General features: G+C 56.3%; 1 protein-coding gene across 1 annotated transcript; it reads right to left on the bottom strand.

The window, feature by feature from the left end:
- Positions 1-2566: 2566 nt before the first annotated feature.
- On the bottom strand, positions 2567-13086 carry LOC112545026 (interferon-induced protein with tetratricopeptide repeats 5-like). Its single transcript, XM_089777897.1, has 3 exons — positions 12935-13086; positions 8900-10320; positions 2567-3913 (listed from the first exon to the last, which is right to left on the bottom strand). Exons 1-2 carry the CDS (start codon positions 12979-12981, stop codon positions 8976-8978), a joined length of 1392 nt encoding a protein of 463 aa, XP_089634023.1. The 5' UTR covers positions 12982-13086; the 3' UTR covers positions 2567-3913; positions 8900-8975.
- Between the last annotated feature and the right edge of the window lie 529 nt (positions 13087-13615).

Genomic DNA, 13615 nt, shown 5'->3' with positions numbered 1-13615 from the left:
CCTGCCCCATAGCCCAAAGGCCAGCCCCAGGCTGGCTGGTTTTAGGGACTGGGCGGGAGGCAGGAACGGGCCAGGCGCTGGAGTTCTCTCAGGCTGTCAGCAGAGGGCGCTGGCTTCTCCCCACCAGCCCCGCAGTCAGGTACAGTCTGAGCGAACCCCCCTTTGCCCATTCAATGAGGGGGCGCCCCGGTGGAAGGGGGAGCGACATGCAGGCTCCTCAGGCCCCGTAGCCCTCAGGGGGACAAATGGCTCCGTCCCGGCTCCGCCTCTGGGTCCCTGCAGCGCCCAAAGGGGACCCCACGTTATCCGAATGGAGGCTCCCCCGGTGTGGCTCGGGGAAACAGAGCAGGCTGGGTTTTTCCACATCCCGCCCCCTCAGTGAAGTGGGTGACCAGCCGGGAGGTGGCAGAGCTGAGGACTAGCCAGAGCCCCCAGGTAATGCCTCAGGCTGCCTTGGGGCCCCCCAACGCACGGGGTGACTGCCCTGACCCATCATAAGCACGGGTGGCTTTGCCCTGGAGTCTGGCCGGCATCCAGGGTAGGGGAGCTGGTATGAGGACCCGGACCCCTTCGCTGTGTGAATCTGCCGGGTTAGGGTTTTATTCATCTCTCCTCACGCGGCAGCTGTTCCAAACCCCTCGTCATTTTTGTTGCCCTCTTCTGAATCTTTTCCAGTTCCAGTGTATCATTGGTGAGATGCGGCAACCACATCTACACCCCGTATTCGAGACGTGGCAGCACCGTGGATTTACCCAGAGGCAATACGGTATTTTCCTATGGGTCCCTTCCTTAATGATTCCCAAGGTTGTTTGCTTTTTTGCCCGCTGCCGCACATGGAGGCGGGCTACGTCTACACTGGCATGATTTTCCGGAAATGCTTTTAATGGAAAAGTTTTTCGTTAAAAGTATTTTCGGAAAAGCGCATGTAGATTGGCAGGATGCTTTTCTGCAAAATCACTTTTTGCGGAAAAGCGTCCGTGGCCAATCTAGACGTGGTTTTCTGCAAAAAAGCCCCGATCGCCATTTTCGCAATCGGGGCTTTTTTGCGCAAAACAATACTATGCTGTCTACACTGGCCCTTTTGCGCAAAAATCTTTCGGAACAAGACTTTTGCCCGAACGGGAGCAGCATAGTATTTCCGCAAAAGCACTGATGATTTTACATTAGATCGTCAGTGCTTTTCCGGAAATTCAAGCGGCCAGTGTAGACAGCTGGCAAGTTTTTCCGCAAAATCCTCTGATTTTGTGGAAAAACTTGCCAGTCTAGACACAGCCTGGATGTTTTCAGAGCACTCTCCACACGGACTGCAAGATCTCTCTCTTGAGTGGGAACAGCCAAATTAGACCCCCATCACGTTATAGGGATAGCTGGGATGATGGTTTCCAATGTGCACTACTTCACACTTGTCGGCTTTGAATTTCATCTGTCATTGTGCTGCCCAGTCACTGAGTTTCAGGAGATCCTTTGGACGCTCCTCACAGTCTGCTTTGTTCTTAACTAGTATCTTGAGCAGCTTTGTATCATCTGCAAATTTGGCCACCTCATAATTTACCCCTTTCTCCAGATCGTTTATCAATAAGTTGAATAGGACTCGGGAAGCCCTGGGGGACACCACTGGATACCTCGCTCCACTCTGAAAACTGACCATTTATTTCTCCCCTTTGTTTCCTGTCTTTTAACCGGATACCAGTCCAGGAGAGGATCTGCCCTCCTATCCCATGACAGTTTCCTTTGCTTAAGAGCCTTTGGTGAGGGACCTTGTGTGACGTAGTGGGGGTACCTGGCTGGTTTCTATGCTGCTGGCTCTGGGGTAACCCCCACTGGCTGCCGTGGGTACCACGACCCAGCAAAACAGGATGAGTCACTATGCAACCAGTGGCCAGACACCCCCCATGGAGAGGAACAAAGGAAGGTGGATGCTGCCCTGGCTGGGGGGCAGGGCTGGAAGAGGGTTAGTTAGTTGCGGTCTGAGAGCATGGAGGAGAGCCTAGGGGAAGGGGCTGGAGTTTAGGGGCCCAGTCTCCCCCATCTCAAGGGGGCCTGAGGCATCCTAGCCCAGCTCTGTGACCAGATTACATCTGTGCTGTGCTGTATCCTGGAGAGGCAATAAACTTCCTCTATTCCACCGGCTGGTGCAGTCTGTTTGTGCCATTTCGGGGTGCAGGAGACGGGGGACCCCCAACGCGCCGTCACACCTTGTCAAAGGCTTTCTGGAAATCTAAGTAGAAGTTGACTCTTCAGCAGCAAATGTTGCTTTCCTGTGTGAGAAATCTATTCTTTATTATAGCGTCAACCACTTTGCTTGGCACTGGGGTGGGTTATCGCTAATCACTTCTGCAGCCCCTTTTCTACAACGGGCATCACATCTTCTGGGACAGAACCTGATGTAAATGGAACGTGACAGACCACAGTTAGTAGTAACGCAGTTTCATCTCTGAGCTCCTTCTGAATTCTTTGGTGCTACCATCTGCTCCTGTTCAGTTTCTCAATTTGTTCCAATCCCTTGCAAAGGCACCTCAATCTGGGACATTCCTGCCCTGCTAGCGACGGTCCCGATGTTTTTCTGGGGGTCCCGTGTGAGCCGCTCACCCCGATGCGACAGATTCCATTCTGGTGTCTCGGGTGTTGCTATTGTAAATGAAATAAAAACACAGCCGCTCCGTGGCACTGCAGGCTGTATTCTTCACTGTGATATCGTAATTATCGCCCAATTCGGACGCATTTCATGCAAGCCGGGTCATGTGACATGTCGTTGGAAAAGTTCAGACTTGCTGCTGCTGATTGCCCCGGTGGGAGGCGTGTGTCGTTGCTGTATCTAAAGGCAGGGCCGTGTCTCTGCATTTCACTCCTGCTGACAAGCCCCTGCTAGCCTTTCCAGGGCAACAGGGAAGAAGCCAGACCGAGGCAATGGCCCATCAGCAAAGACACTGCACGTGGAAGAACTTAACTTCCAGCGAACGTTGAGGGCAGCCTGTAAGCAGCAGCTGCCGAGACACCGCAGGACATGTGACCAAACCACTAATCTGGCCTCCATCTTGGCAGGTCAGTAGTTTTCCACATGCTGGTCTGGGACCCAAGTTTTGCATCCAAGGCTTCCCGCCATATGGGAAAACCGAGCGCAGCGGCCCAGGAGACGGTGCAGTGGAGCGGGGCTGCCTACGTGGGTCCTCCCATTCATAGGATGCTGGAGATGCTGAAACCCCAGAGGGAGAGGGTGAAGTCTCAGCTATTGTTGAAGAAAAGGGGGAATGTCTCCTTACTTCTGCAGTAGCCGTGGGAAACTGAGGCCAGCTTTGTAGCTGAAGACAGTCTCTCATGTGTGTGCCTGTGAGTGTGTGTGTGTGTATTGCATCGGAGAGGAAACTGTCTGTGTTGCTGGCTGCCGGCAGGTTGCACGAAACCAGAGGAGGACCTCATCAGGGTGCACAGGGAAATGTGCAGAGGGAACACACTGGGGTGCAGGAGGGTACAACGGTCTGAGTCGGAGGACGTAGTGCCTGTGTCTACCTGTGAATGAAAGTTCAGTGCTGGCCAGGGGACAGACCCCGCTCTGAGAGAAGAGGGGTGGGCGGGGAACCCAGAGGGGAAGCAGGGGGAGCGTTACTGGGCCACAGGAACATCTCTCCGTTACACGGGGCCAGGTGCTGCCTTTGGATCGCTGCTGCTGAAAGGGTGCCCGGGCGGGGGACCCCCCCCCGCGCTCTGCCACCGAGGCCTGACTTTGGTGCCTTGTCTCCCCCCACGACCCCTCCTACACTGCCCCCTTTCCTGAGGGCCACCCTGAGGCCTCAGGGCAGGTCCTGAGCGGAGGAGGCAGAGAGGTCAGAATAGCGAGGTGGGGTGGGAGGGAGCAGAGCTTGGGGTGGAGCAGGGGGCAGTGTGGGTGGGGCCCTGGGGAGCAGGATGAGTGGGGGTGGAGCAGGGGGCAGTGTGGGTGGGGCCCTGGGGAGGAGGCTGTCACGTTGCTGGATTGGAGGGAAGCAGCCAGATCGCTGCTGCACCCCTAGGGGGGGGTGTTGGCCCCAGAAATTGGTATGGGGGGAGCCATGTGGGGTATTGAATGGGAGATTATTGTTTGTTAATCTTATGTACACTATTTATGTGAGTATATAATGTCTGTGTGTGTAGGTGGGAATCTGTAGTCTGTGTGGAAGCTGAATATTTCTCTGAATGTGGTTAAGCATGGCTATGGACAGGCTGAGTAGCAAAGCCCTGTGGAACAATGACTCTCAATAGGCTATGGACACACCCAAAGAATGGGATTTGTCACCTGAGGGCAGCCAGCAGGAAACATAGAGTTTGGCCTCTGACCAGGTGACTTGCTGCATACAAGAAGAGGCCAGGAAGGGAATAAAAGGGGCCATGTGGTCGAGGCCATTTTGTTCTCAGCTCAGCACTTCATCCCAGAGGCAGCATTGCAGGGATTGAAGAGCCCGGAAGACCTGTGAACCCATCCTGATCGTAGGATGTGCAATAAGAACTTTTAAACCAGCAGCTGCAACACCTCTGCTAGAGCCTGCATCGAGAACTGGGAGATTCGGTGCATGTAACGTACTGTACTTTAATAACCTTACTCTCATGCTTTTCTTTCTTGTGTTAATAAACCTTTAGTTTTAGATTCTAAAGGATTGGCCCAGCGTGATTTGTGGGTAAGATCCAGAGGGTAAATTGACCAGGGATCTGTGGCTGGTTTCTTGGAACCGGACAGGACTTGTTCGGGGTAGGTGGGATTGGGTGCTAGGACCCCCCACCTGTGTATAGGCCCGGGGCCATCTGGGGCATGGGTATTGCTGGGGTGTCAGAGGGGTTTTGCTCGGGAGGCTTCAGGCAGGTAGCTGAAGCACTCTGTGAGACTGGTTTGTGGCCTGTGTGGAGAGGTCGCCAGTCAGGGGGACTGTAAAGAGCCCCGGATTTGAGCAATTCGCCCTGAGCGGACGCCCTAAGCTGTGCCCAGACACGGCCCGGTCTGTCACAGTGGCGTAGTCGGCAGGATCCACAGATCTTGGTCAATTGAGCTTTGGGATCAGGACCCCACGCTGTCTAAATTTGATTTTTGGTGTTGAGAGTTTGGGTGATTAAAGAGCCGCTGCAATGAACCCGGAATTATATGAGAGTCTGAGCAAAAGTGCTCTGAAGGATTTGTGCTTGGGGAGAAGCATTGCCTTTAGGAAAAGGGCCTCTAAACTAGATCTGGTAGTGTTGTTATTAACCAGAGATGTGGATGAAAGGGATCAGAAGCAAGCCAAGGAAGCTGCTGAAAGAAGGCAGAAGGCAGATGAAGAAATTGCTAAGAGACAGAAGGCGCTGGATCGGGAACTTGAGATGAGAAAAGCAGAACTTGAGGAGAAAAAGGCAGAATATGCTGAGAGACAGCGGAGGGAAGAGGTAGAGCATGTGAAGAAGATGGCCCTAGCCAAGGAGGAACATGCTAGACTTGACCTCCAGCTTAAGAGACTAAAAGAACAAGAGAGACTGTATTCTCCTGAAGGTTCAATGTATAACTCTGTGGGTATGCGGTGTGCTTATGATATGGCAGACGTATTTTGCCCAGCTGATGTGATGACCCAACCCCAAAGCATGTGTGAATGCAAACCTTTTGTGTTACCTGTAGCTAACAGGGAGGTTTGGGAAGGGGGTGCATGTGGGTATGAAAAGTTTCCTGGAGCTGGTCAGTCTCCCTGTAACCAAGGGGAAAGTGTCTCTACATGTGTGCCTGTGGCAGACGGCTGTGTGTCTGTGCAGGGGGGCAGTGAGCCTGTGGGTGAGGGCCCGTCTGATGCCTCAGAGGTGAGGCTGGAATCAGAACCAGGGCAGGAAGAGCCCAGAAGTCAGGGAAATGTTTCTCTGGGGCAGCCTGGAGTGGCTAGCCAGAGTGAAGTTTTAGTTGAGGAGTTGGTGGCTGGTGAGGTTTGTGGAATTGAACCTGCACAAGCTGAAAGTGATTTGTGTGAAGAAGCACAGTGTGTGCAAGCTGGCAATTTGGCTGGTGGAAGTAGCAGTGGGGCAGTAAAGGAAGCTGTCCCAGTGGCTAGCTATATGCCTGAGATTAGCCAGGGGTGTTGGGACAAGGGAGAAGCTGTCTCTGGTTGTCTGGCTGTGTGTGGGGAAGAGTTTCTTCCTATGTCTGCGGAAGGTGCCCCACAGCCTGTGAAGGCTGAGAGCAGTGTGGTTGTCCCAGAGTTGGGTCTGGATATGGCTAAGGCCCAGGAAGGGGGTGACCCAAGGTTTGTGTCTGCTGGGGAGAGGGATGAGGTGACTCAGGTAGAGTCAGTCAGTGTTTTACCAGAACCCCAGAGACCAGACAGTGGTGACCCTGATATTGTGCCTGATGCTGCTGTGTTGCTGGCAGAGGGGGGAGCTACTCGGTGGGAGCAGGGAGACCCCTTAGCCCAGGCACAAGGTGAGATTGATGGCACGTTAACTCTGGAGCCTAATGATGGTGTGGAAGTTTACAGCCATCTAAAGAGTTGCACAGGGAGTGAAGGTGCTTCTGACCCTGTCTCTTGTGGGTCTGTCTGTGTGCCTGAGAGGGGATTGTCTGTGAATCCACCAGAGGGGCCAGAGGTGACTCAGGGAGTAAGGGAATTGCAGGAGGAGTTGGTTGTGGCTCAGCAGGGCAAGGCTGCTGCAGAGCCAGAGAAGGGTGACCTGCTGCTTAAGGAAGCTCATAGGGAGGAGAGTCCTGGCAGTGCTTGTAGCAAGCAGTTTGCTGTGACTGAGGGAGGTGACAGGGCCTTGCTCGGAGAAGGCATTCAGGAGAAAGCTCTGCCTGTAAACGGCAGCAGCTTCTTGTGTGAGGCACTTGTTTTGGTGCCTGACAGACAGAATTTGTCTGTTAGCAGTGACTCCAATGACTTGGGTTTAGGGAAACCCAGTGTGGATGGTGTTGGAGAAGTCTCAGAGGGACTGAGGGTTGTTCCAGATGAGGCAGGAACATCCAGAGAATTGGAGCAGGCTGCTAACCCAGTGACTGTGGGTGACCAGCTTGCTGGGAAGTCAGTGTGTGTGGGACAGGATTGTTCCCAGGTGAAGGAGGAGAGTGGGAAGTTAGTGTCTCAGATTCAGGAGAAGGACTGTGTAGCCAAGTATGCAGAGCAGAACAGCTGTGTGGTCACTCTCCCTAGGATGCAGGAGATGGCAGTTAAGCTCCCATCTCTGGACACGGTGGACACTCATACTCAATCAGGGAGGTTGATATCTGGTTCCATGTGGAAACAGAGGTTAGAGAGGGACAGAGGAGAGACTTGGGAGTCTACAGCTCACTGCTGTTACCCCACTGAGTGGGGGAAGGGGGAGAATTCCAGGGCCATTGTGAGCCAGGGAGTCACACCCAGCCAGCCCTTTGTCTTGCTCAGGCCAGAGGCTTCAGGCCTGGAGCCCAGAGGACAAGGGGGAGGGGCAGGACTTGCTTTGGCCAAGAAGATTTGCAGTTTAAACCTGAAGGGCCAAAACTGCAATGGCGTGGGGCCAGAGAAGGGGCCTGACGGAGAATTTCAGTATACACCTGAGATAGGATTGTTCTTGTTACTGATGTTAATTCTTGTAACCAATGTACTATTGTTGCAGAGAATTGTAACGGTATACAATGTGCATGATCCTATGAAAATACCATGTAATCTGTCTGGAGATGTACCAAATGACAGACGGTATGTAAGGGGACCTTGTGATATTGATATTTCGTGGTTAACACTTGTAACTGGTCTTGGAACTTCTTACAGTACAAAAAGGGTTCCAGCCAGAAGGTCCTGTGTAAGAAGGGAAACTGAGGCACACCACCATTTTGTTGGGGGAGGCCTGTGATGCCCTCAGTGATGTTACTGGCATCACTTCCTGCATCAATTTTGCGTTGGGGGTGTCACGTTGCTGGATTGGAGGGAAGCAGCCAGATCGCTGCTGCACCCCTAGGGGGGGGTGTTGGCCCCAGAAATTGGTATGGGGGGAGCCATGTGGGGTATTGAATGGGAGATTATTGTTTGTTAATCTTATGTACACTATTTATGTGAGTATATAATGTCTGTGTGTGTAGGTGGGAATCTGTAGTCTGTGTGGAAGCTGAATATTTCTCTGAATGTGGTTAAGCATGGCTATGGACAGGCTGAGTAGCAAAGCCCTGTGGAACAATGACTCTCAATAGGCTATGGACACACCCAAAGAATGGGATTTGTCACCTGAGGGCAGCCAGCAGGAAACATAGAGTTTGGCCTCTGACCAGGTGACTTGCTGCATACAAGAAGAGGCCAGGAAGGGAATAAAAGGGGCCATGTGGTCGAGGCCATTTTGTTCTCAGCTCAGCACTTCATCCCAGAGGCAGCATTGCAGGGATTGAAGAGCCCGGAAGACCTGTGAACCCATCCTGATCTCAGGATGTGCAATAAGAACTTTTAAACCAGCAGCTGCAACATCTCTGCTAGAGCCTGCATCGAGAACTGGGAGATTCGGTGCATGTAACGTACTGTACTTTAATAACCTTACTCTCATGCTTTTCTTTCTTGTGTTAATAAACCTTTAGTTTTAGATTCTAAAGGATTGGCCCAGCGTGATTTGTGGGTAAGATCCAGAGGGTAAATTGACCAGGGATCTGTGGCTGGTTTCTTGGAACCGGACAGGACTTGTTCGGGGTAGGTGGGATTGGGTGCTAGGACCCCCCACCTGTGTATAGGCCCGGGGCCATCTGGGGCACGGGTATTGCTGGGGTGTTGGAGGGGTTTTGCTCGGGAGGCTTCAGGCAGGCAGCTGAAGCGCTCTGTGAGACTGGTTTGTGGCCTGTGTGGAGAGGTCGCCAGTCAGGGGGACTGTAAAGAGCCCCGGATTTGAGCAATTCGCCCTGAGCGGACGCCCTAAGCTGTGCCCAGACACGGCCCGGTCTGTCACAGAGGCTGAGCAGGGGTGGAGCCTTGAGGTGGAGCAGGGGGCAGTGTGAGGGGGCCTCTCCAAATGCAGGATTCCCGCGCTGCTGGTGGATTCCTCTATTTTCACTACATCGACAGTCTCCTGCTCCGGCCACGGGTGGATTTCTTCTTGTACCAGGGACTTCCGTACCGTTCCAGGACATGCTGTATGGCTGCAGCCTCAGTGGTCTGGGAGCGCTGCCGGAATTCGCCTGCCACCTCTTGCAGCCTATTTCTCAGTGTTTCTTTCTCCCGGGTGGTGCCTGCGATGACGAAGCCGGCTTTGTAAATCTCAGCTGCCTCGGGCAGGGACTCCCGCGTGTAGAGGAGAAAGTCCCCCCAGTGAAGGTAGACGGCCTGCTGGCACCTCTTGCTGAGGGTGGACACCTCGCTCAGGAGGTTGAGGTAAATCTCCTCTTGATACTCAGGTGTCTTTTTTCCGTACATTTCAGCAAGCGCCAGCTTTGCAAACACAAAGGCGGGATCTTTCTGCACAGCCATCTTGAAGGCCTCCGTAGCCGCTGCCAAGATTTCTTCTCTCCTGTCCGTGTCAGCCACTGCCAGCTGTTCCTTGTAGCAACGACCCAGGTCATAGTGAGGGAGGTGATAAGTGGGGTCCAGAGAGATTGCTCGCTCTAGAATAGCAATTGCTTTTTCTGGGAACTCTCCTTGAAAGAACTTGGCTGCATTTCTCAGGACCTCGGGGTCCCGGCTATTCCGAACAACATCTTCGACCAGGGCTTCTGCCTGGGGTCTATCCCACCTCTCAAGGATCTTGGCTAAATACATCTTAGCTTCATAGGTTTGCGGCTCTTCCTGGATAATGGCGCTCAACTTCTTTTTGGCATCTGACTTGTATTCAAAATCACGTGAGTGAGTGTACGAGGCGAAGGCTGCGACTGCCGACCCAGCAAGAAATTCCCCATTGGCTTCGTCTTCTGCCAATGCCCTTTGGAAACACTTTGAGGCCTCTTGGCCGTGGCGGAAGCCGGTTGCCAGGAGAGACCAGCCTTTGTGTGCGTGGACCTCAGGGATCAGAGCTGTGTACGGCGAGCGGCTGTTCAGGGAGCGGCAGATCTGGCTCACCTGGTCCAGGTAACGCTCCACCACGTCGTAATGGGCCAGGTGATAGTAGATCCAGGCGTAGTTCCCGTAAATGACCAGGGCCTGGCGGGGGACATTACCTGAGTGATCTCTGGCCAGGAACTCTTCAGCTTCCCTAAGGCTTTGCAGAGCGTCCTCATATCGCCCTTGCAGGTGGCAGAGATAAGCCTGCAGGGCCAGGTAGGCGGCCTGGTTCGGGTAGGGAGTGTGGGCAATCCTCAGAGCCACCGTTTGGAGGATGTGAACGGCGTCCACCTTGTCCCTGATTTCAAAGTCCCAGGTGAAGTGGCACTGGAGGGCCTGCAGCTTCTCCTTCAGCGGCAGGGAGCTGCAGAGAGAGGGGGAACCAGACACCGTTGAATGAATGAATTTCCCCAGCACACTAAGGTCGTGGGGTGGGGACCAGGGAGGGACGAGGTCTCTGTCTGCTTAAGAGCCAATTGCAAAGTGCAGACCTGGCGCGGAGCTTGGAGGGCCGTGTCTGATGCCCCCCTCCGCCGGGCGTGGGGCCTTTGTGGATGGGCTTCCCCCAACCTCTGTGGAATCCACTTAGCACTTCCTGTGTCCCACAAAGCCCCCCTGCAAAGCGACCCGACTCCCTGCAGCCCAGGCAGTGTGTGGTGAGCTCCGCGCGGGTAGTCGGGAGAATTTCTCCTGGGGAAGGAACCGCTTACAAGGGTGACAGTGAAGTGACTGGTTTCAATGCCCCTCCACCCCAGAGCTGGAGATGGGAACATTGCACGTTTTTTGGCTGTACCTCGGTTGGTTGTGCCATTCGCCGTTAGGGCTGAAGATATTTGACTTATTGCAATATCGGACGCACGTTCATCAAAGCCAAAATGTACACCAGGAGCGCAGGTTTGGACGTGTGCCACCGTAGCACCCAAGGTATTAACACAGAGACGTTCCCAGCTGCCGGAGCAGGAATTCCACCCCGACTCGCGCCGTGCGGCAGGACCCGTTCCCAGCCCCAGCCACAAGAACAGACCCTGCCCCCCTCCCGCCCAAGTGGAAGCCCCCGCCATCGGAGTAGGCATCCTGCCTGCCATGCAACTGCAGCAGGTCCCGGCCCCCTGCACCAGCAACACCCTCACCACACGTCAGCCGGTCCCGCCTGCCGGAGCACCCAGCTGCTGTACAAGTGCTGCTGCAATAGCAGGGAGCAGGGACACAAGACAGAAGTGGGGGGCAAAATCAAATCAGCGTCTCAGCTGGGTGTCTCCTAGCACCGGGCGGGCGGGAAGACGCAGGAAGGACGGGAAATGCTGCTAAACAAACCCAGCAGCGGCCTCACTGCCATCACCCCATTTGGGCGATAGGCGCCACCGGTCACGGGGTACAGAAGGGGCCAGGTTGCCTGAGGACAGGCAGGGGAAAGGAGGAGTCCAGCCGTCGGGGCTCAGGGGGATTTCAGGGGCACGGAGCTCTGGCTGCTGCAGGAGCAGGGAGGGTGGCCAGGAGCCCCGGGGCCCCTTTGAACTGCTGGGCGCCAAGGGACCTGTCCTCTCTGCCCCCCGACTGCAGCCTGCTCAACCACATGCAGAGAAATATTCAGTATCCACGCAGAGTACAGGTTCCTAACTCCACACACTGACATTCTACACTCCTGTGACCAGCGTTCGCAGGATCAGCAGACAGTGAGCTCCTGTTCAACACCCCACATGGCCCCCTTTTATACCATTGTTGGGGCCAGCACCCCCACCTATGGGTGCAGCCATGATCTGGCTGCTTCCCTCAAATTCCAGTAACGTGACACCTCTCCGCTCGGTCGCGGGGGCGGCTGGTCCTAGCTCCGGGCCGGGCGTTACAGGAGTCCCGGGCTCCCGCCGCCTCCTCCCCTGCCCTGCCCCAGCCAGCAGCTCTGTGGGGTGGGAGAGACCCCGGGTCCCCCCCCAGCCAGGGTGCAGGGCAGCGGGGAGGGGGGCGGTGACAGGCTGGGGAGATCCCCGTCCCAGACACGTTTGTGTGTAAAACATCGGGGGGGGGGGGGGAGCTGCCCTGGGGGCTGAAGGGGGAAGGGCAGGAATGTCAGCTGGCGGGGGGGGGGGAGCCAGAGGGTGCCAGCTGGCAGCGGGGAGTAGGCAGAGGGTGCCAGCTGGCAGGGAGGGGGAGTGAGCCAGAGGATGCCAGCTGGCGGGGGGGGGGGAGCCAGAGGGTGCGAACTGGTGGCGGGGGGCAGCCAGAGGGTGCCAGCTGGCGGGGGGGGGAGAAGGCAGAGGGTGCCAGCTGGTGGGGGGGGGGCAGGCAGAGGGTGCCAGCTGGCAGGGGGGCAGCCAGAGCATGCCAGCTGGCAGGGGGGGAGCTAGAGGGTGCCAGCTGGCAGGGGGGGGAACCAGAGGGTGCCAGTTGGCAGTGGGGGGGGAGAAGGCAGAGGGTGCCAGCTTGTGGGGAGGCAGGCAGAGGGGGGGCAGGCAGAGGGTGCCAGCTGGTGGGGGGGCAGGCAGAAGGGGGGCAGGCAGAGGGTGCGAGCTGGCGGGGGTGAGTCAGAGGGTGCCAGCTGGCGGGGGGGGGCAGGCAGAGGGTGCCAGCTGGCGGGGGGGCAGGCAGAGGGTGCCAGCTGGCGGGGGGGGCAGGCAGAGGGTGCCAGCTGGCGGGGGGGGGGGCAGGCAGAGGGTCCCAGCTGGCGGGGGGAGCCAGAGGGTGCCAGCTGGTGGGGGGGGCAGGCAGAGGGTGCCAGCTGGCGGGGGGGGGGCAGGCAGAGGGTCCCAGCTGGCGGAGGGGGGGGGGCAGGCAGAGGGTCCCAGCTGGCGGGGGGGGGCAGGCAGAGGGTGCCAGCTGGCGGGGGGGGGGCAGGCAGAGGGTCCCAGCAGGGCGAGCCCGCGGGCTGGGCCGGGGGAGGCGAAGGAGCCAGGGGGCCCGGATCCCCGGCCCAGGGCGCTGCGCGCTGGGGATGCTCCGCCCGGGGGTTTGGGGAAGCCTCCGCCGCCAGCGCCCGGCCCTACCTCGCTGTGCGCAGCCCGGGGCCAGGGCTCCTCTCCCAGCGCCGCATCCTGTCTGGGCTCCGGACTGTCCCTGCCCGGCCGCGGCGCCCTTTATACGCCCCCGCCCCCGCCCCTTCCCTGGGGAGGGGGTGTCAGGAAAGGGAAAGTGAGCGGGGGGGGGGAATGGAAAGTGAAACTCCGCGTTCCGCTCGGCTGTCACCCTGCCTGGGCTGTCGGCTGCAGCCCCGGGGCTGACACAGGTCCGGGGGTGTGTCTCTGTGCCTATTCGTGTGAGTAGTGATAGACATGCAGCCTGTTAGTCCGGTCTGGCTGAAACAAAAGACAAAACTAGGCAGCACTTTCAAAACTAACAAGATGGTTTATTAGGTGATGAGCTTTCGTGGGCCAGACCCACGTCCTCAGATCAATTTGTGGAAGAAAATTGGCAGGACCATCTATACCAAAGGATACAATCAAAAAAAGTGAACACATATCATAGATGGGGATTCCACAACCTCCCTGGGCAATTTATTCCAGTGTTTAACCACCCTGACAGGCAGGAAGTTTTTCCTCATGTCCAACCTAAACCTCCCTTGCTGCAGTTTAAGCCCATTGCTTCTTGTCCTATCCTCAGAGGCCAAGATGAACAAGTTTTCTCCCTCCTCCTTCTCCCTCCTAACCTTCCCCCCTCACCCCCACTCT

Source organism: Pelodiscus sinensis, chromosome 1 (assembly GCF_052426305.1).
Source record: "Pelodiscus sinensis isolate ZL-2025 chromosome 1, ASM5242630v1, whole genome shotgun sequence".
Lineage (NCBI taxonomy): Eukaryota > Metazoa > Chordata > Testudines > Trionychidae > Pelodiscus > Pelodiscus sinensis.
This window is presented reverse-complemented; position numbering and strand designations above follow the sequence as displayed.

Excerpts from the sequence above, each read along its gene's own strand:
- LOC112545026 (XM_089777897.1), bottom strand. The coding sequence starts at position 12,981 with ATGCGGCGCTGGGAGAGGAGCCCTGGCCCCGGGCTGCGCACAGCGAG. Across the intron at positions 10,321-12,934 it reads CCCGGGCTGCGCACAGCGAG|CTCCCTGCCGCTGAAGGAGA; the intron begins GTAGGGCCGGGC and ends CTCTCTCTGCAG.